Here is a 26,117-nt window from a genome sequence, read left to right on the forward strand (position 1 = left end):
TGAGACCACAGATCAGCCATGATCTTATTGAATGGTGGAACAGGCTCAAAAAGAAGTCCTATGTTCCCATGCTTCTGCTGCCCTTATTCTTTTAGGTGGTAGCAGTCACAGGTTTGAAAGGTGCTGTTGCAGGAGCCTTAGCGAGTTGCTGCAAGTGCATTGTGGCTGGTATGCACAGCAGCCAGTGTGCTGGGGGTGGAGGGAGTGAATGTTTAATGGTGACAGATAGGGTGCCAAACATTGCAGCCTCCTCCAAACCATTACGTATTACTGCTCTTGTACAAACACATGGGCATTGGTATATGTGGGTTGTATGTCAAACTCCACAATAAGTGCATTACTAATTGGACATTTCTTGATACAAGTATACAATAGAAGTATTAGTGTTGAAGTAATGCAGGGCAGTTACCAAGGCTGGCTTTAAACCTTTTAATTAAAAATATTTCCCCACCCTCAAAGCAGATGCCTTATTGGGATGCAGTTCTGTAGGCTCTAGTCACCAGTCACCCTTTGGTACCTTCAGATTCATTCTTCATATGAGCCACACATGGTACTTTCAATTTTAGTTTTGATAAAGGGTACATAGCCAGATTATTAACCTGATGCTTTATAATGTAAACTTGACCTTCCAGGATTTTCTGTAACAATTTACTGAAAATGCTACTCTAAAAATTCAGGAAGTTGAACCTGAAAAGTGAAACTGAAAATAAACAAACCAAATCCTAATGAGCACTAATCAAGGATCAAGTCAAATGCACAAGATGCATCATCATCGGTGTAACAAATCCCTGATGGTTAAGCTTCTAAGAATTGAGAACTGATTTTCTAAACTTGCTAGTTTGAACTGAGTGACAAATTTAATATAACATTTACTTTGTGGAAAAAGCAAGGTCACAAAATCCCATTTTCTGCCTAAATATCCTACCCACTGCAATGACTGAGCAATCCCAATTCTGAAGTTATAGTTCAACACCCATCCATGAAATGTAACTCATTACTTGAAGGGCTGTGCACCATATCTATCCCGATTCACATTAACTGGCAATTAAGCTATTGAATGAAGAGCATCTCAAAATGGGATTTCAATCTTCAGTTCAGACTTCAATCAACTGTGAGAAAATAAAATGGCAACATTCAATTTAAAATATTTAATGACACTTTTATTGCAGTGTATCCAGTAAAAAAAACATTGAATTAACAAGAACAAACAGAAGAACCTCCACCAACACATCCACAGCTTATCTTGCAAACAATAGTCTGTATTGACAGAAATTTTGATGCATTGATTTAAAATGCAAGACAATATTTATTTTGGTAATTATTAAAGTTGTCGTCCTTCCCCAAATCACTCCCATCGCTAAAAGCACTCCGATCTCGTCACTGGAGTGTTTTTGAGACTCCATGCTGCCTCCTGTGATAGGCTGGCTGGGACTTAACATCTACAGTAATATTAGACAGTTCAACATGAAAACAAACCAAAACAGTTGGTGCCACATTCAACAAAAATAACCTTGAAAGACAAAGCCTCATTGGCTTCCCCACCTGCATCAGTTCAGACACCCATTATGGTTGATCATTTCAGCTCTCTCATGGCAAGATAGGACTTTCACCATAAGGTGTATTCCACGTGCTCTCAATAATTAGTACTTCCCTCAAGATGCAAATACTCCAGGGTGATGCTGGGTGTTATTCTCACCTCCTCCCAAACATGACAACTCTCACTGGGGTACAATTTTTCACACCATCCATCCACCCACCCTCCAGTACCGTACACTAAGAAGCCATTCCTCCTGCACCGGAATTTCAATAAAGTGGAAATGCTAGTCGTTTTCCTGTCTCTTCTATAGCCCAGAAGGGACTGATACCAGCTGCAGTGCTCCCTTCCCTCCACCCCTGTGTTGAGATTGGCTAACCCACTGCCAACTTAGTGATTGAACCTGGGATCTTCCTGATCTGTGTGGCTCAGTTCCACAGCAGGTAGTAATATCAGTTGAGTCTTCAGGGTTTCCCTTGAAGAAAAAGGAATATAAATCAGTTCATTCCATTTTGGATCAATTTATATTTTTCTTTAAATTTCTGGACCCCTCATGGCTAACTTAAAATATTACAGATCACTGATGCTATGATACTGGGATTGAAAAAAAAACAATAACATAGTTGCTGCTCGTTTATTCACTGCTAAACCAGTCGACTCCCATGAAACAGCACAACCAGAATTATAACAAACCATCACAAGGTAAATGACACATCACGTCCAGTTATCACTCATACTTTTACAAGTTCCATTACTGTATGTGACTGGCCCAGCATGATAATACAAAAATTAAAGAGACCAGTCCATTCAAGAGATTGATTTAAATTGTAAATCTTTTAATAAAGTAAGCAATGTTACATAGACAAAGTCACTTTATTTAAAATGATATCCAGTTTGCAATTTTGAAATCAATGCTATTGTACTTGAGTGATCTCCAGCACAGCCGGAGGATCCATTGGTCCTAACTCCACCCCAGCTTTTCCAGCCTGCACATGCCGTATTACACAGCTAGCATCTGAGTCGGTGTAATCTAGAAACACCCGAATCAAATTCATTATACACAGAATAATGACTTAGATGTCAACAGTGTAGGCACAAGAGTGGCACAGCACTAGTGCTAGGTCATGCCCAGAATTAAAACGTGACTAGAGTGAATTCCTGGAGCAAAAAGTAACTTTGGATAATACAGGAGTACTTTTCCCTCACCCTGCCCCACCCCCCTTCCCTTCATCCCTCTTTTCCCTCCCAACAAGTTAAAGAAAAAGTAACAGGAGTCATACAATAGGGGAAATGACCAGACAGCACAGGAAGACATTGGGAATCAACTGGCATGTAGTAACAGAGATACTCAAAACTAAAGAACAGTGGACATATTCTGTCTCACATTCATGCCGGTTACAAGGGCGTCATGTTGAAAGGGTGCTGAGGAAACTTGTAGAAGATACAATGCAGTGAGAAGCTCAATCTCACTAAATTTTAAAATATCCTAATACTTCATCAGTCATGTGATGCAAGAACAAACATGCATCTGCTTAGGTCACAACACGCACACTTTCTGACATCGTTTGTGTCAGTGAGTTTGGCAAATCTTCCGGAGAATGAGTGCCAGAATAATTGGGAAATTTCCATGAACACAACTTCCACAGACAAAAATAGACACAACATGCATAATAATAAAATGGTTGGCAGAGAATTACAAGGCTAAAGTTCAAACTTGTGGCTCAGGTGAAGTCCAAAACAGAGAGCAAAGGGAGACAGTAATTCAAATTTGGGTTTCCTTCCTCATCATCTCTGGTTTAGCAGAACTCAGATTTAATCATTTCCTTCAGCTCAGGCAATTCCTATTTTTACAAGTCAGCAGTTCCATAAAAACACAAATAATAGAGAACCAGAAAAGCTGAAAAAAGTGAAAGGCACACACTTGAGGTTATAGCATCACCTGTTGGGTCCTGCAATACCACTGCCCTACCCTGCAGAAGCCAGCAACATTCTGTATACACATTATAAAAAGCAAAGGGATTTGACAGGAAACATTGTTTGAAATGGTGATAGTAGAGATTTGCTGGGTTGGGGGGGTGGGTAGGAAAAAAAAGTATTAAAGACTATTCTTTTCTTCCTTCCAGGAGACTGCTTGGGCTAATTTCTCTCTTTCCTCAGAGAGAGGAGGCCCTTAGTTGTTCTCACCTAAAGTCAGGCCTGCTGCAGCAGGCTGCCCAGCCAGACACATTAGGTATTTGATGGATCTACTTCAAAAGTTTAGCATCAGCTAGGATTAAATATGAGCTGTAGCCAGCCTCAAATTAGATCTGCAATACATGCTCAGAGTCTTCTCTGGCTGGATTAAAAAAATGACAATGCAGGCATTTTACAAGCCTGTTTTTGTACTGAGGAAACAGAATTTGGTATCTATTCTGCCTGCAAAGAAATAAAAGAGGGTTTTGAGTAGATTACTTCTCACAAAGTACTTTTTGTTCTCCCCTAAAACAACATTGCCCCTTTAAAAAGATACAGTCTACAGCTTTTGGGGGGGGGGGGACTTGTGCACTATTTCTGCTGAGCCCATTTCAGCTGACTGGTGTTCTTTGTTACAATTCGGTTCTGGTGATGTCGTTTTCACCAGTGCCAACATGATTATGTAAAATGCATTTCTTATTACAGAATTCAAATGCCCTACACTACAGTCTTGTAACTCCCTTCCACCTCTCCACTAAACTATCCACAAACTGGTCCAGCAGCATCACTCCCATTCACAATTCAAGACAGTGTGGGGTTTGCTACAATATAACCCCAAAGCTATATTATACCACTGTCTATAAATCTGAAAATGGGAGAAACGATTATGGAATCTCAACATCACAGGCTGTATATTTCAAGGAACTTGTTCTTTAGTCAATTCCATTTCAACCCCATGTATTGAAGGTTAAATTAGTTGAGAACCATTTTGTGACACTGGTGAGCCCTGCTGGCAGAAGACCATGCCATGTAGTAAAAAATGAATCACTTAAGTTTACATGGGGAGGGAAGGGCAGATTGTAAATGTGTACTTTAATAATTAATTAGTGTGTGTGTGTTCAGGGTAAAACCATTTAAAGTGTAGCCTTCAATAGAAATGCAAGAGGAACCAGTGGACCATCAAGTTCTGGCCAAAGGTGGCATGGCTTCAGGTCATCTCCCATAATCCTCTACAGTTTGTCAGCAAAAGCACCACCAGGTGAAGAAGTTTTAGACAGGTTCAAAAATCAATTGTTTGCAGGTTTTGTGGGTCAAATAGCATGGAACTAACTGTAGTTTATTTTTTTTTCTACACAGGAAAATTAAGTCCTTTGAAGGGTCCAGACTGTCACCTTTATGGTCATTCTGCATTAGGGACCTTAATAGACTTCAGATTCCAGAAATTAACACAAACTGGATGCTGAGGTCACATCCTTTAAAGGTCTATAGGGTTTAAATTACAGCACAACTCACTTAAGACAAATTTGATTTACAAACACCATTTTTTGGTCACTCTAATGTACAAACCCATTGTTGCTGCATAAACCATGTTCTAAAATAAATCCTGCTCAGCTTTAGACTAACATTTTAACCATCATTTAAAAATAAAATCCCTCCTCGGACCCCTTCTATAACCTCATAAACCCAATAGCCAAATCGTTGTGTTAACAGAGTCTCAGTGGTCAACAATTCAAGTCTCCAGATCAGGGGGTATCAGTGACAAATGGAGTACAGAGCACTTAGGATAAGGAAAGAACATGGCAGTTGACACAATTGCATCATTTTACATGCAATATACAGAGTAGTGTTGCGCCAGAAATTTAGTCTATCACCCTTCCAGCAGCACAAAAAAGTTCCACTTTCTACACGGCAAGTAGTTTAGACATAATTTTTCTGGTTGCGTTTAGCAGTGTTGTATACACAAAAATACGTAGGTGCAAGTGATTCTGATTAAATTGATCTAAGCTCAGAACTCAAATGACATGATTTACATGAAAACATTAAGGGCTTCAGATTACTTATGCAATATGGATAATTACATCTCTTCAACAAACATCAGTACTTAAAACTGTGCCAATTTAATTCAGACTTTTACCCAGCTCTTTGTCACAGACCGATTTTTAAGACAGCAGTAATGCACTGCACCAGATTAGAGATTTCATCCACCAGCCAGCCTTCATCAAATCAAGTACCAAACAAGTAGTCATCAGGCTGTGGTGTCACCATCCCTGTGCACTAACTAACCCAAAGGATGGGCTTAGCAATTGAATAACTAGGACATTACATTTGGTTAAAAGAATCATTTACATTGTGCTATCCTGTGCTTCAAAGATAAAGATCAGTATGACAATAGCAGAGTGCAGGGGAGGTTACTGGGCAAGTGTTCACATAAAAATACAAAAACCCTTCCATCTCATCTTCAATGCTGTGATTTACTGGCCCTGTACATTAGCTGTGCGACTGGCAATCTTTAAATCATGCTTCCAAACACTCAATATTCAGTGAACAAGATGCACCTGTTATCATAAAGGGTATCCTGACCAACACTTTACCGCAGTGAAAGAAGCTTGAAAGCTTAAGATCCAACCCTAACTGAGGTGAGTGTTTCCTCTGGCAACAGAAAGGTCTGGAGAAGGGGCGTGAGCTGTCTGACAGTTCAATGATGGCGATTTGGTTCCGAAGCCATTAAAACCAAGAAAGGCCCCGGTTTGCTCCCTGGTCTGCGCTGAGTTAGCTAATCTCAGCCAGATTAGCAGAGGGGACACTGCGAAGAGCTTCAATTTCCAGGCTAAAGGGGAAAGCAATTCTCCCTGTTCACGATCTTTATTTCAGTGACTCCTGCATGCGGACAGCAGGTGAGTGGAGGAGAACAATGCGGAGGAGCCCAGAGGTCCAGGCAAGAAATGGGACTACATGGGCAACATGCTAAGAGCTGCTGGCACCTATGGAACAACACTCCAGCAAAAGTCAGCAGCTACAGGAGAGAATAAATTGTGGGGGAAGGTGGTGAAAGAGAAACGAGGAAGGCTGTTCTGAATGTCAGTTACAGACTGAAAAATTGAATATGGGCTTCATCCCTTCCTAAAACACAGTAGTTGTGCTAGGAGGTGTGCGTATGATCCCACTCACCCTCTCCTCTTGGCTGCAGCCCAACAAAACAGATGTTTGGGTTGAGGGTCGGGGGGGGGGAGGAAACGAGTGGTGGATAGTTAAAAAAAAAAGATTTAGTCTCATGTAAAAATTTAAAATTTGAAGGAGGGAAAATCGATCTAAACAATCTCAAGCTGCCATGGTGAGGAGAGGACATCAAATTCAAAAATTGCTTCTAGGCTTCCAGAGCCAAATTCAAAATTTAAAATGAAGAAAAATACATCAAATGACATTGTATTGTGTATTTGCTTTACATCAATGTGTCTTCATTTTGAGATAAATAAAAATTCAGGGCTCAGAAATTCAACTCGCTTAAACAACTCTTAAAATGTCCCTTGAACCAGTATTTCCACAGACCCTGTTGGGTATAACCACAGGCTCTCCACACAGCCACAAGTAAAGAATCTCTTTCCTTTCAAGAAAACGGCTTGCAAAGCTGCAACTACGGCATTTGTTTTGTGAAGTTTAAAAAGACAAACTCTGCCACTTGTAAATAAACGTTACAGAACAACTTTCACACAAATTCTCCTTCAGAACCACCTTGGAGGAGGAGTGAGACATGCTAACAGCTATTTGTAGGAAGTGTGGAAAAGTTTAAAAGCAGTCTTGCTTTGAGGAACACACCAGGGGTCAGTAAGCCCAGGAGCAGGTTAAAGCATTGTCCAACGTCATCTCTAAAAAATCAGAGACATTTGGGTGGATTATTATTCAAAGCAATTAAAAAAGAAAATCAGCATAATTTTAAAAAATACTTCTACTCAGATTTAATTTGACCAGAACCCAACCAGTTGAAATGAAACCTTTATAACCATGAGCCTTCACTGGTCGGGGGAGGGAGAAATTAGTTTTCAATCCCTCCCATCAATAAAAATTAAATGAAAACATAGTTCAGAGGCTTGCCTGCTTTTTGTGCAGGAAAACACAAAGGAATTGTCATCATCCCTTCAATACATCGCCGTAACACAAAGACTGCTGGCTGCAGCGCTCCCAATAAATGGCAAATGGAATTTGGCAGCTGTAGACTGCCCAGTATCGGCAATGTGGTAGCTGCCTTTTCATTCTACAAACCACATAGGTGGAATTACTTTGTACTGAACAGAAACAAAATTAACTGACCACTCAAAATACTACATAGGAGGCCAACAGGAAAGCTACCTCCCTCAGCATCCAATTTATAAAGAGCGTTTGCACCATGCACTCTCTCTCTCACACACACACACACACACACACAGCTGCTCACCAGAACCTAGTGTTTTAATACAAAGCTGTGCTTCAACACTTGGGTCAACAGTGGAATGACACCACAAAAATAACAATTTGGACCCACGCCCATAACTCCTGATTCTTTGGATTTATAGATTACTCAATTCCTTTATATAAAAATACCCAACATGGCAGAGATGGTGAGAACTCAAGCACCAACCCAACAATACACTTTCCATCTGAAGTGACCTGCTTTGCTCCTCCCTCTGAAGCCCCACCAGCATCAAAGATTGATTACATAATCCTCGGTTTTATATCAGTTTTCTGGCTCTCTCACTCGGCTTGATTTCTCTTTTTGCGCCAACGCGTTACAAAATATAGGATGAGGAAACAACAATAACAGGCCTGAAATGTAAACTACACCTTTAGCAATTCGACAAATTGCACAAAACCCATTTAAAGCACTGCAGGTTGTCAAATGGAATAAGATGGGTCTATAGAATCCTCAGTCTAGCTCCATCCATTCCCATTTAAAGCTGCATCTCAATTTCTCATATTGCTAAAGCACAATGAACGAGAATAAAGGAAAAATGCCTGTATACTTTGCAGGTGTAAGTTACTGAACAGGCAGCCTGTCTCAGATCCCATGCAGCAACACCCAGTTTATTTTTTTAATTAAAAATAAAACTGTCCAGTGCTTGGTTATTTTCCGTGAGGCCGTCCCGTCTGTGCCTAACCCACGTTCCACAGTTCATGGAGACTAATGGTCTCCTGCCCATGTTCCAGTGGTGAGGTGGCCATTGGTCCCATTCGTGCTGTTGGCTCCTTTGGAGGGATTGTGGTGATGGGGTTTTGTGCCGTTAATCATGGAATCGTCATCATCGGAGCTGCTCTCAATGTCACTGCGATCATCCTTTGAGACCTGCATTGAAGAGAAAAATTGAATGATATTTACGCATCATCAGGTAGTTATGCGTTTTGCCTTCTTGCCCATCAGAATCATTTTCAAAGCTGGAATCGTACAACAAAAATACAACTTGTCATTTAGGTCAAACCGGTCTCTCCACTCAGCGTAGTACTTATGTTAGGCTGTGTTAGTTAACCAGCTGCAGCACCACACAGGCTCAGGTTTGTGGACTGGGCCAATTCTCAAACATGGCAAGCTCCTGATCACATTGGGTCCATGCTGGGAAGGTGCTGAGCTAAGCTGCTTCCCCCACCCCACACCCCCACAAGAGAGAGGAGGGAAAGAAAGAGGACACTTTCATGCAGCCAGTATTGGGAGGAGGTTGACATTCAACTTTAGGAATGGTGCACAACATCAAAGCTCAAGGAGGGGCAAAATTAACTTACAGCACAATTCAAAAGAAAAAACAACTTCTCAACACCGATAGGGGAAAAAAGGATAAATTTAAACTTGCCCCTCCTTCCAAAAATTCCCCCAAGTGCAGAGAGTTGCTTCAGAAGATAAGAATTGTAAAACTTAATTCTCATTAATCCTTCAATGGACTTCTGTAGAATTGTGCTTTTCCCAGGCTACTTATTGACTGGGCAGCAGACAGCAAGTAGCTACCTTGCTCCTAGGCCTCCAACTGGGATATTTTTTTGTCTGTCAGGTTGTTTGAGTTGGATGATAATGGTGAAGTGATGGTGAGTCCCTATGGAGAAGGATTTGGCTTCAGGCAGTAGCAGCGTGACTGAGATCAGGAGGAGTTCAGTGGAGTGCATGAAGCTGTATTCATTCACTCTTTGGTGCCATCTATTAGCTCCAGACCACCACCCACAGATTAACAAAAATAAAACAGCATCATGTCAGCAAATCACTAAATAAATTCTAGAGTTAGGAGTCTGCAAAAGGTTAAGTATGCTAGGCTTGAAGTGGTTAAAAACAAAGGAATATTGCTTCTCTTGGTCAGGGATGAAATGCCTTTGCACTTAATTGTATAAAGAAACCTTGAGTTGAGTCAGAACTCAATGTTATGTAATGACAGAACTACACAAGTCAATTAGAGTCCCATTATCAGGACCCTTTATAAAAGTTGCACAACTGAAAACAAAGATTAAACTTTTATTCTGTTCAAGCACTGATGAGATGAGTGAACCTTGCAGAAATGACCAGATCTAACTTTGAAGGATTTGGCAATTCTCACGACATTAACTCAGCTCCTCCCTTCACCATAGTTGGGCCTCAAACAAGTAAAAATTGCAATGAACGAGGCAGAACATCTAAGAAGCTAAATCACACTTCTTTGCAAATACTGCACTTTAGAAAGTAAGGCCCATGGTGAGACTGCCTCAGAAATAAGCTTGTAGCTTTCTGACATTACAGGACCAACAAACACCTATACATACAATGCTAATGGTCTTTTAAAAAAAAGGGGGAACTTATATTTGGGTGTTAAGGGCAGCAGGTCAACTCTGGGCTGCTTATACACCCTTTTAAAGTCGTTCATAAAAGTTACATGCTGGTGTGCTGGGAGGTACTGAAGTTCTGTTTGCCAGACTTTGCAAAGTTAAACTCTCCGTTGCAGAAGAGGATTTCACTCTTCAACAGCTGCTCCCATTTTGTATTTTGACTTTGCTTTTTTTCCCCTCAAGAACAATGATCCTGAGCCAATGCTGCTAGCCACCTAGCAACCATGTCACAGCAGCGAAGCCTGAAGGCTTGATGCTCTCTCTCTTTTGGGCACAGGACTACAAGGTGCAGGGTGACACCCCTGTCCACACCCAGCAATTGGCAGCTGATATCCTGAGGGGGATGCCTTGCTCCTGAACGTCAACAAGTTGCGAGGAGTCCCAGCGTTCCAGGATGATATGCCCTGGGAATATTTCTTTCCTTGTGGAAAGTTCCTACTTTGTTCCCAGTGGCTTGGGATAAGGGGTCAGCCATTTAGCACGGAGATGAGGAGAAATTCTCACTTGGGAGGTTGTGAATTTTTGGAATTCTCTACCCGCAGGGCTCAGTGGTTCAGCATATTCAAGACAGAGGTTGATAATTCCCTTGGGGCACAAAAAGTCTAAGGGATATGGGGACAGTGTGGAAGGTGGAGTGGGGGTAGACGATAAGCCATGGTCGTACTGAATGGTGGGGCAGGCTTGAGGGAGCCAAATAGCTGACTCCAGCTCCTATTTCTGATGCCCTTAATACGCAATCTTCAATTTGCTTTTAGGCAGGATGAGGCACTGAGCAGCTTGCAACTCAAAATCCCCATTAATTCAGGTCACCAGGGCTCCTGAAAAGGCAAAAAAAAACCACCTACTGTGTGGTAATTTTTCATTATTGTTGCAATTCCCAAATAACTCAGCAGGTGGCACCACAACACCAGTCAACAAACAACAACAACAAAAAAATCGAGCTCTAAACTCAATAACTCAGCAGGTGGCACCACAACACCAGTCAACAAACAACAACAACAAAAAAATCGAGCTCTAAACTCAATAACTCAGCAGGTGGCACCACAACACCAGTCAACAAACAACAACAACAAAAAAATCGAGCTCTAAACTCAATAACTCAGTAAGGTGGCACCACAACACCAGTCAACAAACAACAACAAAAACAACAAAATCGAGCTCTAAACTCAGCACCTCAAGAAGTTGCTTTAACTAAAGCAAGGTGCAACGAGAAAAAAATCCTGGTTCTGGGAAATGGTTGTTTTCCCCGGATGATGCCCTTGGTAGTCATGCCTCCACGAACATATGCTTTTGGCTTGCTGGTGACTGACCGAAATTATTCGCATGACTAGCTGTAAGCAATCGGAAAACTGACCAAAAAAATGCCCTGGTTTGCATAACAGTTTCTAAGGAGTAAACACTTCATGTCTTTTTTATTTAAAAAAAAAGACAAGAGATAGTGGCGCAACTTCCAACTCCTCAGGGGAACGGAACTTTAAAAGCAAAAATGCTTCAGAAAAGAACCTTAGAGCAGAGATAAAAGGCTTCCACCACCATGCAAAAATATGAAAAATTTGCTTCAAATGTAAACATTTGTAATGGTGTGCAACAATATATAACAATTTTGGCCATTCAAAAATATGGCTGAGGGCTCTTAAAATACCCCAGATCCAACAGTGCACCAATTTACCAAAAGGCTTGCACACATCATCTAGTTTTGGATGAGCAAAGTTTTGAGGTGCAAAACTATTTTGATTTGAAAATGATAAAAGTGACGCATAAAGCACTGCTGAAGAGAGAAGCTTAGCAACCCTGTGAGACAACAGCAGGGATAGAACCTGCCTTTGGGAAGCTGGCTTCTTTTTGAAGGAGTTCGATTCATGAATATAGTACAATCCATGTTCATTTTTAAGTTCCAGAAGTGCAGGTCAATATTCAGGACAGGAAGGGTAAAAGAATTAAAAAAAAAGGTGAAGCAAAGGAATGTTATGAATTAGGAGGTCCCAGTTTGATCAGCAAGCTGCCAGGTTCCTGGTCTTTGACAAGTCAGGGATGGGAGGGATGGGGAGGGGGAGTACAGAGTCGAGCAGCAGTCAGGCTCCACCCAATAGGGGAGTGGAGGGGGGGCCATTGCCCTCCCCACACAATACCTGGATTAGACAACCCAGGAAACTGGGGATAGAATAGAGGGGACAACACCCACCCACCCCGATAAAGTTACTGTAAAAAGGTATCCTCTCTCTCTCCACCTCCCAGTCAGTAAATATTTGTACTGGGATATAAGATACTGAAATACAGATCAAATAAAATTATCACACAAAGAAAAACAGCCTAGTTACATTCGTTAGGAATAACATTAGCAGATACTGGGGAAAATATATTTACACGTGAATGTACTCATTTAGATACCAAAAAAAAAGCTACTCGAACAAAAGATCCAAAACCTCAGGACTTTCGCTTTTCTTTCGAACTTTCTTTTGTCAAGATTAAAAGCAGCTAGCCAGCACAGATCCATTAGTCCAAATCACACCTGATGGTGGCAGCACAATACAAACAGTGAGTTTAAACACCTAAAAAAGAACCAATAACTGAAAGACCAGACCACATAGAAACGGTGTACCTGTCTCAACAGAAGAGGTAACCTTTTCATTGGAAATAATAAAAAATCACAAGAAAATCTCTTCTGTAACTCATCACTTATCAAAAATTCATCCATGGGATGTAGACGTCACTGGCTGGGCCCAGCATTTATTGTCCATCCCTAATTGCCCCTTGAGAAGGTGGTGGTGAGCTGCCTTCTTGAACCACTGCAGTCCATGTGGTGTAGGTACACCCCATAGTGCTGTTAGGGAGGGAGTTCCAGGAGTTTGACCCAGCGACAGTGAAGGAACGGCCGATATATTTCCAAGTCAGGATGGTGAGCAGCTTGGAGGGGAATTTCCATGTGGTGGTGTTCCCATGTGTCTGCTGCCCTTGTCCTTCTCGATGGTAGAGAGGCCACGGGTTTGGAAGGTGTTGTCCACATGCTATGCAATAGTGCTAGAAGCATTGGGGCAAGAGGCAGGACAGAGGGAACAAATTGCTCAGTTGTGACTGTAAGAACTAAAAAGTAAGTCAGAACAAAGTTTTATTTGATCGTTTGCCTCAGCAGACCAGAAGATGGTTTCGATACGTTTGTACCAGGAATCTCCCCACTGGAACATTGCTAACCTCGGGACACAATAAAAGGATGACAACATTTGGCTGCTACTTTGTCAGATGTGACATCTTTTCCTTGCAATCCCAAATCTGAGACTTTTTTTCAACCCCCTGCCCCACAACCCTCCCACCCCAACAGCCTTTCTTCCAGAATAAATTATTGCAATCTATTCTGCATGTATGGCCAATGATCTCCTACTTTCACATTCTTCCTGAATTCACTTTTAAACAGATTTGCTCAAAATTTGAAGGTTCTGTCCTTTGTGCTTTTTTTTGAATAAAGAGGGAAGAGTCATTACCCTAGTTAACCAGCCAATTTGTGGCATTTAAAATGGCACAAATAGATCACCTCTTAGCTTTCTCATCTTCAGGAATATCAGCCATGTTTAGCTGGCCTCAAACGTAATTCAGTCCCTTCTGCCTCACTGGAGATCAGCTAACAACATTAACCAGGGCTTGAATCTGGAGCACCACAACAGTGAGTAGAATTGCCCAGGGAAGCTCACGAGGAGTACCAATTTCTCTCGTCCTTTGCAGTTAAAGCCCGAGTGTGACGCAAACCCCTTTCACACCCCCAAGGCTGGAATAGCTGTATGGTTTCATTCTTGAGGCAGCAAGAGGGAGAGAGCATAATGTTATTGACTGACGATAATCACAGCCCTTTATTGCACAGTATATTGGTAACTGGTTATCGCACTGTTATTTCAGCCTGTTAAGATCATGCAAAGCAAAGGGAGTGATGGCACAGAAGAGCATTCCAATTAAGATACCATGCAAAGCAGAAAGAGTTGCAGAGAAATAACTACTGACTCCAACAGTTGCAACACTTACAAGCAAAAGGTCCCACTTCCCAGACTTCCCGGCGTACAGAGACAGAAAGTATGAAACACAAGGGGGAAAAAAACAGGAACAAAATGAAACCAAATCTTGTACCACAGAAAAGCTGGTCAAGAAATTCTTCAGTTGGACTGTTTGAGTGAATGAACATACATGGATACACAGAGAAACAGAACACCGAGAACAGCTGCAGCACCAAGCAGATTACTAATTCATTCAGCAGCAAGATCATTTTCTACAGCATCCACCCTTCCCACATTTCACTGGGAAAACTCTTCATACATTACCTTTCAGGGACTGAAAAAAAAAACTCAATAACTGATTCATTCTGGTATTTGACGTTCAAAACTATAATCCACGTTCAACCAAAATTGTAATTGAAAGTCATGAAGCAAAAATGCCCTCCAAATATCAGAGGCAGAGGGGTAGAGAGAGGAGAGAGACAGAGTCACACAGCTCCATTTGATGTGTGGGAGGCAGAACAGTCACATGGCTGTTGGTGTTCTGCTGCGAATCGTCACTGGGGTGTTTAGAGGTCAGATCCAGGTTCTGAACATGTTACCGGAGGGCTGGGTGCCATTGTTTGGTGAAAGTGGAAGTGAGAATGGATTACACTCTTCCCGCTCCATCCTCTTGCCAAACTGGATAGTTAAGCAATCAGTGAAACAGTATTACTTATGCAGTGGGAACACAAACATGCAAATATCATTACACAAAAAAAAAATACCTTGGACAATAACTGGGCAAGTGTGCTCTAGATTATTCTTGAATATGTCCCTTCTTGCCTTCCCCATCATCCCCCCTCCCCCCCCCACTTTTCTTCTCATCTCTCCTGAAGGGAGAAATATGTTAGGAATGGGTACAAACAGTACCCCAGTACAAAAAGCACAAGATTTCCAGTATCCACAATAAGAGCAGAAAATAATGCTGGAAATACTCAGCAGGTCTGGCAGCCTCTGTGGTGAGAAACATTTTAAGATGCTTCATCAGAACTCCGATGTTCCGATGAAAGGTCAACCTGAGACCCGGGTATTTCCAGCTTTGTTTTTTGTTCTTTCTCCAGTACCTCAGCTTAGGTAGTCAAAGTGGCAGGACTCAATCACCAAAATGACTCATAGCCAAGCCCCATTTGTTAGAGCAACCGAGTACCTCACATGGAGAGTGTGCCCTCAAGTTGCCTGCTTGTTTCAGGGCAAAATTCATCTCTCCGACCACCCCCTCCAAAAAAAGCGCAGCTTCTTAGCCACATACTTTATGCACCTGCTAAAGGCCAAGCTTGTACCAAAATGCCAGGAAATGTTAAATCACAAACCCAAAAAGTTTGCAGCATTTAAATCAGAATTGGGTCACATAATTCCAGGTGGTCAGATTTCACCCAAATCCATGACTTAATATCTCCAGAAAATGCACAAAGGCAGATTATCATCCAACAGTGCAGAGATTTCTCTAACGAAGTTACAATTGAAAATTAATTAACTTTGTCAACACACAGTCCAGTATTCTTAACCTTTACAGCACAATATACCTTCAACACTCAGTTTATAACCAGGCTACCGTTACTCTGGTTCAAAGTTTATTGGTTTGGCTTTTGGTGGACAGAATGTGCAGAGAAAGCAGAGAACACCACACCCATAAATTTAAAAAACACACTTCCACTAAAAGCCAGTGAGTGAACATTTTTTTTCTTCCTCCTCTCTTGGGAGGCCAACTCTTGATAGAGTTTGATTCAATGAACTGGAGCAGAGGGTTCTCACAAGAGGCAGCAGAACATTGCCAACTTTACAAGATTTTAAAATTACCTTTCCCTTGACGATAGCTTTATATGCGATGCATATAATGAGGTATGACCAGATGCCATGTAGAACCTGTAGTATAAGCAACAGCAAATTGAAGAACCACCAGGATGGATATGGTCCAATGATCTCCCAACTTTCAAACAGTGTTGTGTTTAAAATCCTGAAAAGGAAAAGACAAACAGAAATCAACCTTCATTTTTGTAAACACTTTCTAACATACAAGGAAGACCTTTTTCCTCAACAGAAGAATTTCTTCCACTGCGATTTAATTGGACCGTTGACCGTACCCACTCCATTTCCCACACTTCTGCTCTTACCCCTTCCTCTCCCAGACTACCGTAAGGTTCCCCTTGTCCTTACTTTCCACCCCACCAGCCTCTGCATTCAAAGGATCATCCTCCACCATTTCCGCCCGCCAACATGATACCACCACCAAACACATCTCCCCTCCCCTCCCCTCCTAGCATTCCAAAGGGACCATTCCCTCCATGACATCCTGGTCTGCTCCTCAAATCACCCCCAACACCCTCTCTCATTCCAACACAAGCAATGGTGATCCAACACCTGCCCATTTACCTCTTCTCTTTGCACTGTCCCAGGTCCCCAAACACTCCTAGGCGGAAACGGCGATTTACTGAAACTTCTTTCAATCTAGTCTACTGTATTCGCTGCTCACATCACAGTCTCCTCCACACCGGAGAGACCAAACGCAGATTAGGTGCCCGCTTTGTGGAACATTCAGTCTGCAAGCTTGACCCATAGTTTCCGCTTGCCTGCCATTTCAATTCTCTGCTCCACTCCAATTCTGACCTCTCTGTCCTCAGCCTCCTGCAACATTCCAACAAAACTCAAGAAGCCGCACCTCATCTTTCCATTGGGCACTTCACAGCCTTCCGGACTCAGTGAGCTCAATAATTTCAAGTCATAGCCACCCCATAATTTTTTTAAGGCAGTAAGTTGTGATGATTCTGCTTTTCTTATTCACACCTCCTCCAGACCGATCCTTTGTTTCTACTTGTCCCATTACCACTCCTTTTGTCTTGCAGTATCATCCCTTTTGTCAATTAATCTCTCCTGACTTCCCCCTCATCACAGACCTTCCCTTTTGCTCTTTCCCCTCCCACTTTCCCTGCCTCTATACTTGCTAAAAAGGATGTCCAACTTTCTCCAATTCAGACAGAAGGTCATTGATCTGAAAGGTTAACTGTTTTTCTCTCTTCACAGATGCTGCCTCACCGACTGAGTATTTCTAACATTTTCTGTTTTTAAATTTCAGACTTTTAAGCAGTGTTTGTACTGGAGGTTAATATTCCAGTCTTCGCAAGCATTTGATTTTGACAGAGTTAACACTACCAGGGTCTCTTAAGTCACATGGATAAGCCAAGCGCATGTCTGACTGTTTTATCATTTCTAGGAGACCCTGAAAAGCTGCTTTTGATGGACTTAATGCTGGAAAGCATGTCATAGGCTAGGAATTCAGCACTGCCAACCTGTAGTGTCGTTCCCACAGCTGGTCAGCTCTAGGAGTAGCCCTGAGACTCAGCTGAAGTTCACTCCAGTTGTTTGAATTCCAAGATGCACAAGAATGATCCCTACTCAGGGATAGAGGACCTACTTCAAGGAAGCACTGAAAATTGCAGGTTGAATAAAAAAATAAATAAAAACAAAATACCTGGCAACAGTATCGCTTCCTTTCATTTTCAAGGGCTAGGATTTTGCATAACATGGACAATTACAATTTTGAAAGTTGGATCTTTTCAGGACATCAAACAGGACATCAGAGTTTACAGAGAATAATTCAAAGTGCTAGCATATTACAATGCAGCCAAACCCCCCCATCAAACCTAAACCCTACCCAAACAAACTATCGGAACTGGAACCATCCAGATTAAAAAAGTCAAAAAACCTGAAGAGAATGTTATTTTCTCCATTTCTCTGGGCAATCTGCCATCAAGCTTTTGCTAAAGAGCTTTTGATTAAGAGGTGGTGCTGAAAGGGTTCAGGATAATTCACTTCCTTTATTCCTCAACTCCTGTAAATCCAAAGTGCTGCATTGAAAACAAACGCGGTGACATGTTGCCTGAGGAGGGGCAAGGTGTGGGTTCAAATCTCCATTCTCTACATTCCAAGCTCATCATTACATGCCACTTATCCATGTACCATCAACATCTCAGAATAACATGCTCTTTTCCCAAGGAGAAACTCTAAGCTTACACTGGTGAAAGTATCCAGGACTCATGACGCAGGCTCTTTCACCCTCCCTTTTTACTCGCACGGAATAAGCGAGCCATTGTTTGGATGACTTGTAAATGGCCATTTCCTTCCTTGTTGCCGTCTGGGTCGTTGGTGTGAACACATGCAAAGTTATTTTTATAGATACAAAACAATGCCTGTGGGAACAGTGCTCTGTCACCCACACCAATGAACTCTTAAAACAAGGCCTTCCATGCTCATGGGTAGATAGATGGATATATGCCAGTGTCCAGCCTTAAATTCAGAATGAAGCTCTGAATCAGTTGACGACAAATGTAAACCAAATATCTGAGTTAATTTTCACAGATAAACCAATGATTTTAAAGAGAAATCGATCATCTTGCTGTCTAATGGTCACATTGCTACAGTCTGTGGGGTTGGAGGAGGTTATTAGAGATGGGGACAGAGTGAGGCCATGGGGGAATTTGAAAATCAGGACAAGCCTTTTAAAAAAAAGACACATTGCTGAGCCGATACAAGTTAGCAAGCACAGGTGTGATAGATAAAAGCAAAATACTGCGGATGGTGGAAATCTGAAAAAAACAAAAATAGCAGGAAAGACCCAGCAGATCTGACAGCATCTGCAGAGAGGAACACAGTTAACGTTTTGAGTCCGTATGACTCTTCAGAACAGGTGTGATAGCGTTGGGGTAGACAGCAGAATTTTGGATGGCATCAAGTTTACAGAGGGCAGAAAGCTGGCCAGGAGCATGTTGGAATAGTCAAGTCTTGAGGTAACAAAGACATGGGTGCAGGTTTCAGTGGCAGATGAGCTGAGACAGGGTGGAGTCAGATGAAGCTCTCTGGTTCAGTTGCTGTGCTGCACTGTGTTATAGTCAGTTTTTCTGCCCATTCTGGCAGTAAACCATATAGACCAGAGCTGTCAGCTTTGATTCCCAGTCTGTACTGTGCTAGCTGATTGCAGCCAGGCTAACAATTAAGGTGCTACAATTAGCTTTTAAGCTCTTAGGGTGGGTGGAGGGTCGGTGGCAGGGGGAGAAATTAGTCAGGGTTAATGCTCCTGATGGTTATTCAATGACCTAGTGCATGTGTGTGAACAATGGGAGGCAAACATCAGGATCCATTGTGATGCCTTCCACTGTTGAAAAGTCTGCCAACACTCACTTCCTTGGCCCATACTTGACTGCTGAGTATTTCCAGGCTATTCAACCTTGGAATAGCCACTTGGGAAAGGTGCTGCAGTGCCTGGAATTCACCTAGACACATATACTGCACCTGGATTAAACAGAAAATGAGACCATAAGACGTAGGAGCAGAAGTGGGCCATTCAGCCCATCAAATCTGCTCCGCCATTCATTGAGATCATGGCTGATAATCCTCAACTCCACTTCCTGCCTTTTCCCCATAACCCTTGATTCCCTTGCTGATTAAAAATCTGTCTACCTCAGCCTTGAATATACTTAACGACCCAGCCTCTATAGCCCTCTGCGGTAAAGAATTCCACAGATTCTCTACCCTCTGAGAAAATAAATTCTTCCTCATCTCTGCCTTAAATGGGCACCTCTTACTCTGAGATTATGCCCTCTGGTCCTAGACTCTCCCACAAGGGGAAACAACCTCTCAGCATCTACCCTGTCAAGCCCCCTAAGAATCTTACATGTTTCAATAAGGTCGCCTCTCATTCTTTTAAACTTCAATGAGTACAGGCCCAACCTACTCAACCTCTCCTCATAAGAAAATCCCTCCATATCCGGGATCAACCTAGTGAACCTTCTCTGGACTGCCTCCAATGCCAGTATATCTTTCCTTAGATAAGGTTCACAGTATTCTAGGTGTGTTCTATCTGGTGCCTTTTATAGTTTCAGCAAGACTTCCCTATTTTTATACTCCATTCCCTTTGAAATAAAGGCCAACATTCCATTTGCCTTCCCTATTACCTGCTGAACTTGTATGTTAGCTTTTTGTGATTCATACATGAGGACCCTCAAATCTGTGCTGCAGTCTTTCTCCATTTAAATAATATTCAGCTCCTCTATTCTTCCTGCCAAAATGCAAAACCTCACATTTTCCCACATTGTATTCCATCTGCCAAGTTTTTGCCCACTCACTTAACCTGTCTATATCCCTCTGTAGACTGTCATCCTCATCACTTGCCTTCCCACCTATTTTTGTGTCATCCACAAACTTGGCGATAGTACATTCACTTCCCTCATCTAAGTCATTAATATATATTGCAAATAACTGTGGCCCCAGCACTGATCCCTGTGGCACTCCACTAGTTACAGGTTGCCATCCTGAAAATGCTCCCCTTATCCCAACTCTCTGTCATCTATTAGTTAGCCAACCCTCTAACCATGCTAATATACTACCCCCAACACCATGGACTCTCACCTTAAGTAGCCTTATGTGCACTACCTTATCAAATGCCTTTTGGAAATCCAAATATATTACATCTACTGGTTCCTCTTTATCTATCCTGCTTGTTACCTCCTCAAAGAATTCTAATAAATTTGTCAGGCATGATTTCCCCTTCATGAAGCCATGCTGACTCTGCTTGATTATATTATGCATTTCTAAATGCTCTGCTATTACATCCTTTGTAATAGACTCTAACATTTTCCCAATGACAGATGTTAAGCTAACTGGCCTATAGTTATCTGTTTTTTGTCTCCCTCCCTTTTTGAATAAGGGTGTTACACTGGCTGTTTTCCAGTCCTCTGGGGTTTTTCCAGAATCTAATCTTCCTTTTTATATATTTAAAGAAGCTCTTACTGTCCATTTTTATTTACTTGCTAGTTTACCCTCAAAATTTATTTTCTCCCTCTTTTTTTTGGATCATCTTTTGTTGTTTTTTTAAAACTTTCCCAATCCTCTGGCTTACTACTAATCTTTGTCACATTGTATGTTTTTCTTTCACTTTGATACTATCCTTGGTCAACCATGGTTGGTTTATCCCCTTCCTAGAATCCTTCTTCCTCACCAGGATATATCTTTGTTGTGAGTCATGAACTATTTTTTTTAAACGTTTGCCATTGTTCATTAACCGTCTTTTCTGCTAAACTCCTTTCCCAGTCCACTCCAGCCAACTCTGGCCTCAATCCTTTGTAATTACCCTTATTTAAGTTTAGCACAGTTGTTTCTGACCCAAGTTTCTCACTCTCAAACTGAATGCTAAATTCTGCCATGTTATGGTCACTGTTTCCTAGGGGATCTTTTACTCTGAGATCATTTAATAAACTTGCCTCATTACACATTACCAGATCCAAAATAGCCTGATCCCTGGTTGGATCCACAACATATTGTTCTAAGAAACTGTCCCAAATACACTATGAATTATTTCTCGTGGCTACATCTGCCAATTTGATTTTCCCAATCTACATGAAGATTAAAGTCACCCATGATTAATATACTGCCTTTTTTACATGCCCTCATTATCTCCTGATTTATTCTCTGTCCTACAGTATATCTACTGCTAAGGGGCCTATGGACTACTCCCACCAGTGTCTTCTTCCCCTTGTTATTTCTTACCTCCATCCATATGGATTCTACATCTTCAGATCCAAGATCATTCCTTGCTATCATACTTATTCCATCTCATACTAACAAAGCTACCCCACCACCCTTTCCTTCCTGTCCTTTTGAAAAGTCACATACCCCTGAATATTTAGTTCCCAGCCATGATCTCTTTGTAAGGCTTTATAAGGCTCTGGTCAGACCACATTTAGAATATTGTGAGCAATTTTGGGCCCCATATCTCAGGAAGGATGTTCTGGCCCTGGAGAGGGTCCAGAGGAGGTTCACGAGAACGATCCCAGGAATGAAAGGCTTAACATATGAGGAACGTATGAGGACTCTGGGTCTATACTCGATGAAGTTTAGAAGGATGAGGGGGGATCTGATTGAAACTTACAGACTACTGAAAGGCCTGGATAGAGTGGACGTGGGGAAGATGTTTCCATGAGTAGGAGAGACTAGGACCCGAGGACACAGCCTCAGAGTAAAGGGAAAACCTTTTAGAACAGAGATGAGGAGAAACTTCTTTAGCCAGAGAGTGGTGAATCTATGGAATTCATTGCCACAGAAGGCTGTGGAGGCCAGGTTATTGAGTGTATTTAAGACCGAGATAGATAGGTTCTTGACTGGTAAGGGGATCAAAGGTTACGGGGAGAAGGCGGGAGAATGGGGTTGAGAAACTTATCAGCCATGATTGAATGGCGGAGCAGACTCGATGGGCCGAATGGCCTAATTTCTGCTCCTAAGTCTTATGGTCTTACGTAACCATGTCTCCGTAATGGCTATAAGATCATACCCATTAACCCCTATTTGTGCCGTTAATTCATTTATTTTCCGAATACTAGCTGCATTTAAGAACCATTAATTTTGCCTTTTTACCATTTTTTCCCCCCTTTGACCCTATCTGCTGCTTTTTTTTACATTTGTACACTCTGTCCCTTCCTATCACACTACGGGTATCATGACCTAAATAGCTGCTCTGCAATGTAGCCATATCCTTTTGCTTTGTAAGCCTACGTATCCCTTCTCCAGAACCCTTCCCCCCCCCCCATTTAGTTTAAAGCCCTCTAAGAGATAATTAAAATAAGGTTGACAAGCAGCTTGTTACAAAGCAGCAACATCAAACCGCAAATAAATGAGCTGACACAGTTAAACAGAGTTCATTACTGCCCTGCAACAACACACTCATTCTTTTCAATTAACATTTGTTTTTTCTTTGCCTGTTATAAAGGTTTCCCCCTCCAGGTTATGCAACACATGGTATCAAATGGGATTGTCCTGCAACCAGCAGAGGATACCATAACCCGGAGGGGGAAATCTTTATAACAGGCAAAGACCTTCCAACTTGCTCAGTTCTCAAATTGGCTTTTACTTAAGCATCCACATTAACAAGTAAACATTACTGACTAGAAAATCTTTGAAATTCTCAACCCGAGGGGGCTGGGGCTGCCCAGTTGTTGAGTAAATTCAAAACAGGTAGCAGAAGATTTTTGGACACTGAATGAATTAAGGGGTAGGGAGGAAAGTGGAGTTGAGGTAGGAGTTTAGCCATGATCTTATTGAATGAAAGAGCAGGCTCGAGGGGACAGGTGGCCTACACCTGCTCCTATTTCTTATGTTGTTATGAAATGCGCACACAATACTTTGGGAGAATGGATTTTCTGAATTCCACATTTTGCCTTTTATAGCTCCCTGTGTGCTGTGTCTTGTCAGGCACCCCAACACAGCTACACATCATTAAAAGCTTCAAGTGGTGTGACTGGCACACTGAAGTTTCTTATATAAAACAGAAATTACTGAATGATTAGGTTGTTATAAATAGTTTCCTTTAGTATTGCTGAAAAAAGACATTTTGTTGAAGATTTTCATCTTGCACTCATCAGGACAATCGCAAGAATACCAATGTCAGGGGAAGCAACAACTTTGTACTGTATGAGAAGAGAGTGCTGATTGGTTGGCAAGTGGACTCTGATTGGTAGAGGCATTGTCATGGAGAATGCACCAGTTAACGGTGACTGACAGTTAACCGCCAAACATTGTTTGAAATTTAAACCAGGCAGCTTGACTCTGGTCAAGGCATTGCCCTGAGGAATGAACCAGCGAATGGCTATCATTTATTTTGTTTAGCTGAAACAGGCACAATGTGTGTGCATGTTCTTTCTGTCTGCAAAGAACAGGGCTCTGTGTATTAATATATGTAGCTTCCAGTACATGCAAATGCACCATACTGCAGGCCCGGCTGACAATCTTAAATTGGTTGTCAGTGTAATCTTTGGCAGAATTATTTAGCAAACGCTGTCCAATTACAGAATCACATCTAATGTTGGACACTGTGTTTTGAGTTTTGCAAGCACGGGTTGGTTGGGTACGGTCTGTAACCTGCCCATTGCGAACAGCAGCTGGGACATGCTGTTTGATACGATCCGCCAGTCTTTGGGATGTATGGCCTACAATCCTGGCATCACACTGGCACTGAAATTCACATACCAAATTACTTGTTTGTGTGATAGGCAGAATGTATTTTTGGCTTGAAGGCAGCATCCTGTTAGTGGCAAATACCACTTGTGTTGCTACTGCATAGTGACAGTGTGAAACAGCTAGCTTCATCTGTTGCTCAAATTTTTGAGATACCTTTCCCTTCCAGGCTAACCTGAGGTAGACTGGGCACTTTTCAGGGCCAAAAGTGACGGCCTTAGGCCTGTTCATGAAGTTGCGCAATATACAACGTGAAATTATCTGATCAGGGTAGCCATTATCCCACAGGATGTCTTCGATGTGCCCTATTTCAGCATCAAGCTTGCATGGTGAGCAAATGGCTTGGGCCCTATTTAAAAGTTTGCCGATAAGGCCAATCTTATAGCGTATGGAGCTGTAAGAATCCCAACGCGTATATTGACCAGTGAAGGTAGAGAATCCCCTGGCTGATTTTTCAACTAGTATGTCAAGGAAAGGGAGTTTATTTGAGCACAGGATGGAGCCCATTAAGACATGCAAGGAAATTATTACATGTAGCTACAGATTTAAATGTAGCAAACGTATCACCCACATATCGGAAATATGCAAGCGGTAGGAGGTTAGGTGTCATTTCATCAAAGACACATTTCTGATGAACACTGACAAAAGCAAAATATTGCAGATGTTAGAAATCTGAAATAAAAACAGAAAATGCTGGAAGAACTCAGCAGGTCTGCAGCATCTGTGGAGAGAGAAACAGAGTTAACGTTTCGAGTCTGTATAACTCTTCTTCAGAACTAAACAGCAGTAGAAATGTGATGGATTTTACACTGTTTAAGAAGGGGTTGGAGTAGATGGAGCAAAATAGAAGGACAGGGATAGGTAGGAGCCTAGGAGAGATTGACAAAGATGTCATGGATACAAGACAAAGGGAGTGTTAACGGTGGTGTTAAACGCTAAAGAAAAATGCTGATAGTGGCATAAAGGTAAGATAGCAGAATGTGTTAATAGCAGAAGAAGGGACAGCACTCTGTGAAAGCAAAGCATAGAAACAAGTGGCTGTGTGTGTGTGTGTGTGTGTGTGTGTGTGGGTGGGGGGAGGCAGCTGTTGGGGGGAAAGGATAAATAAAATTAAATAAATACATAAAAATAAAACAATAATTGGATTAAAAAGGGTTAAAGATAGAGGAGAGAGTTCATGGTCTGAAGTTGTTGAACTCAATGTTAAGTCCGGAAGGCTGTAAAGTGCTAAATCGGAAGATGAGGTGCTTTTTTTTTTAAATTCATTCGGGGGATGTGGGTGTCGTTGGCTACGCAGCATTTATTGCCCATTCTTAATTGCCCTTGTTCAGAGGGCTTTTAAGAGTCAACCACATTGCTGTGGGACTGGAGTCACATGTGGGCCAGACCAGGTAAGGACGGCAGATTTCCTTCCCTAAAAGGACAGTAGTGAACCAGATGGGTTTTTCCAACAAGCGACAATGGTTTCATGATCGTCATCAGACTTTTAACTCAAATACCACCATCTGCCATGGCGGGATTCGAACCCGGGTCCCCGGACCATTACCCTGGGTCCTTGGATTACTAGTCCGGCGACAATACCACTGTGCCATCACCTCCCCCACTTCCTCCATTTTGCGTTGGGCTTCACTGGAACATTGCAGCAGGCCAAGGACAGACATGTGGGCATGAGAGCAGGGTGGTGTGTCAGCAGTACTCAAGTTCTGTACTACTAAACGACAGTTTCTTTTTAAAAAAAAATAAGAGTCAAGTGGTTTGTTAGTCCAGATTTGGCCACTATTTGCCATGAAAGGACATACATTGTGCGCTGC

General features: G+C 42.0%; 1 protein-coding gene across 2 annotated transcripts in view; it reads right to left on the bottom strand.

The window, feature by feature from the left end:
* Positions 1–2,349: 2,349 nt before the first annotated feature.
* The window catches only part of cers5 (ceramide synthase 5), a 114,355-nt gene continuing 90,587 nt past the window's right edge, over positions 2,350–26,117 (bottom strand). For both annotated transcript variants that reach the window (XM_078534634.1, XM_078534635.1), the window contains 2 exons: positions 16,108–16,264; positions 2,350–8,801 (listed from right to left, as the gene is read on the bottom strand). In XM_078534634.1, the coding sequence (XP_078390760.1) occupies positions 8,640–8,801; positions 16,108–16,264 (319 nt within the window). In that variant the 3' untranslated portion in view covers positions 2,350–8,639. The remainder of the gene's footprint in view (positions 8,802–16,107; positions 16,265–26,117) is intronic.

This window comes from Cetorhinus maximus, chromosome X, assembly GCF_964194155.1.
Source record: "Cetorhinus maximus chromosome X, sCetMax3.hap1.1, whole genome shotgun sequence".
Lineage (NCBI taxonomy): Eukaryota > Metazoa > Chordata > Chondrichthyes > Lamniformes > Cetorhinidae > Cetorhinus > Cetorhinus maximus.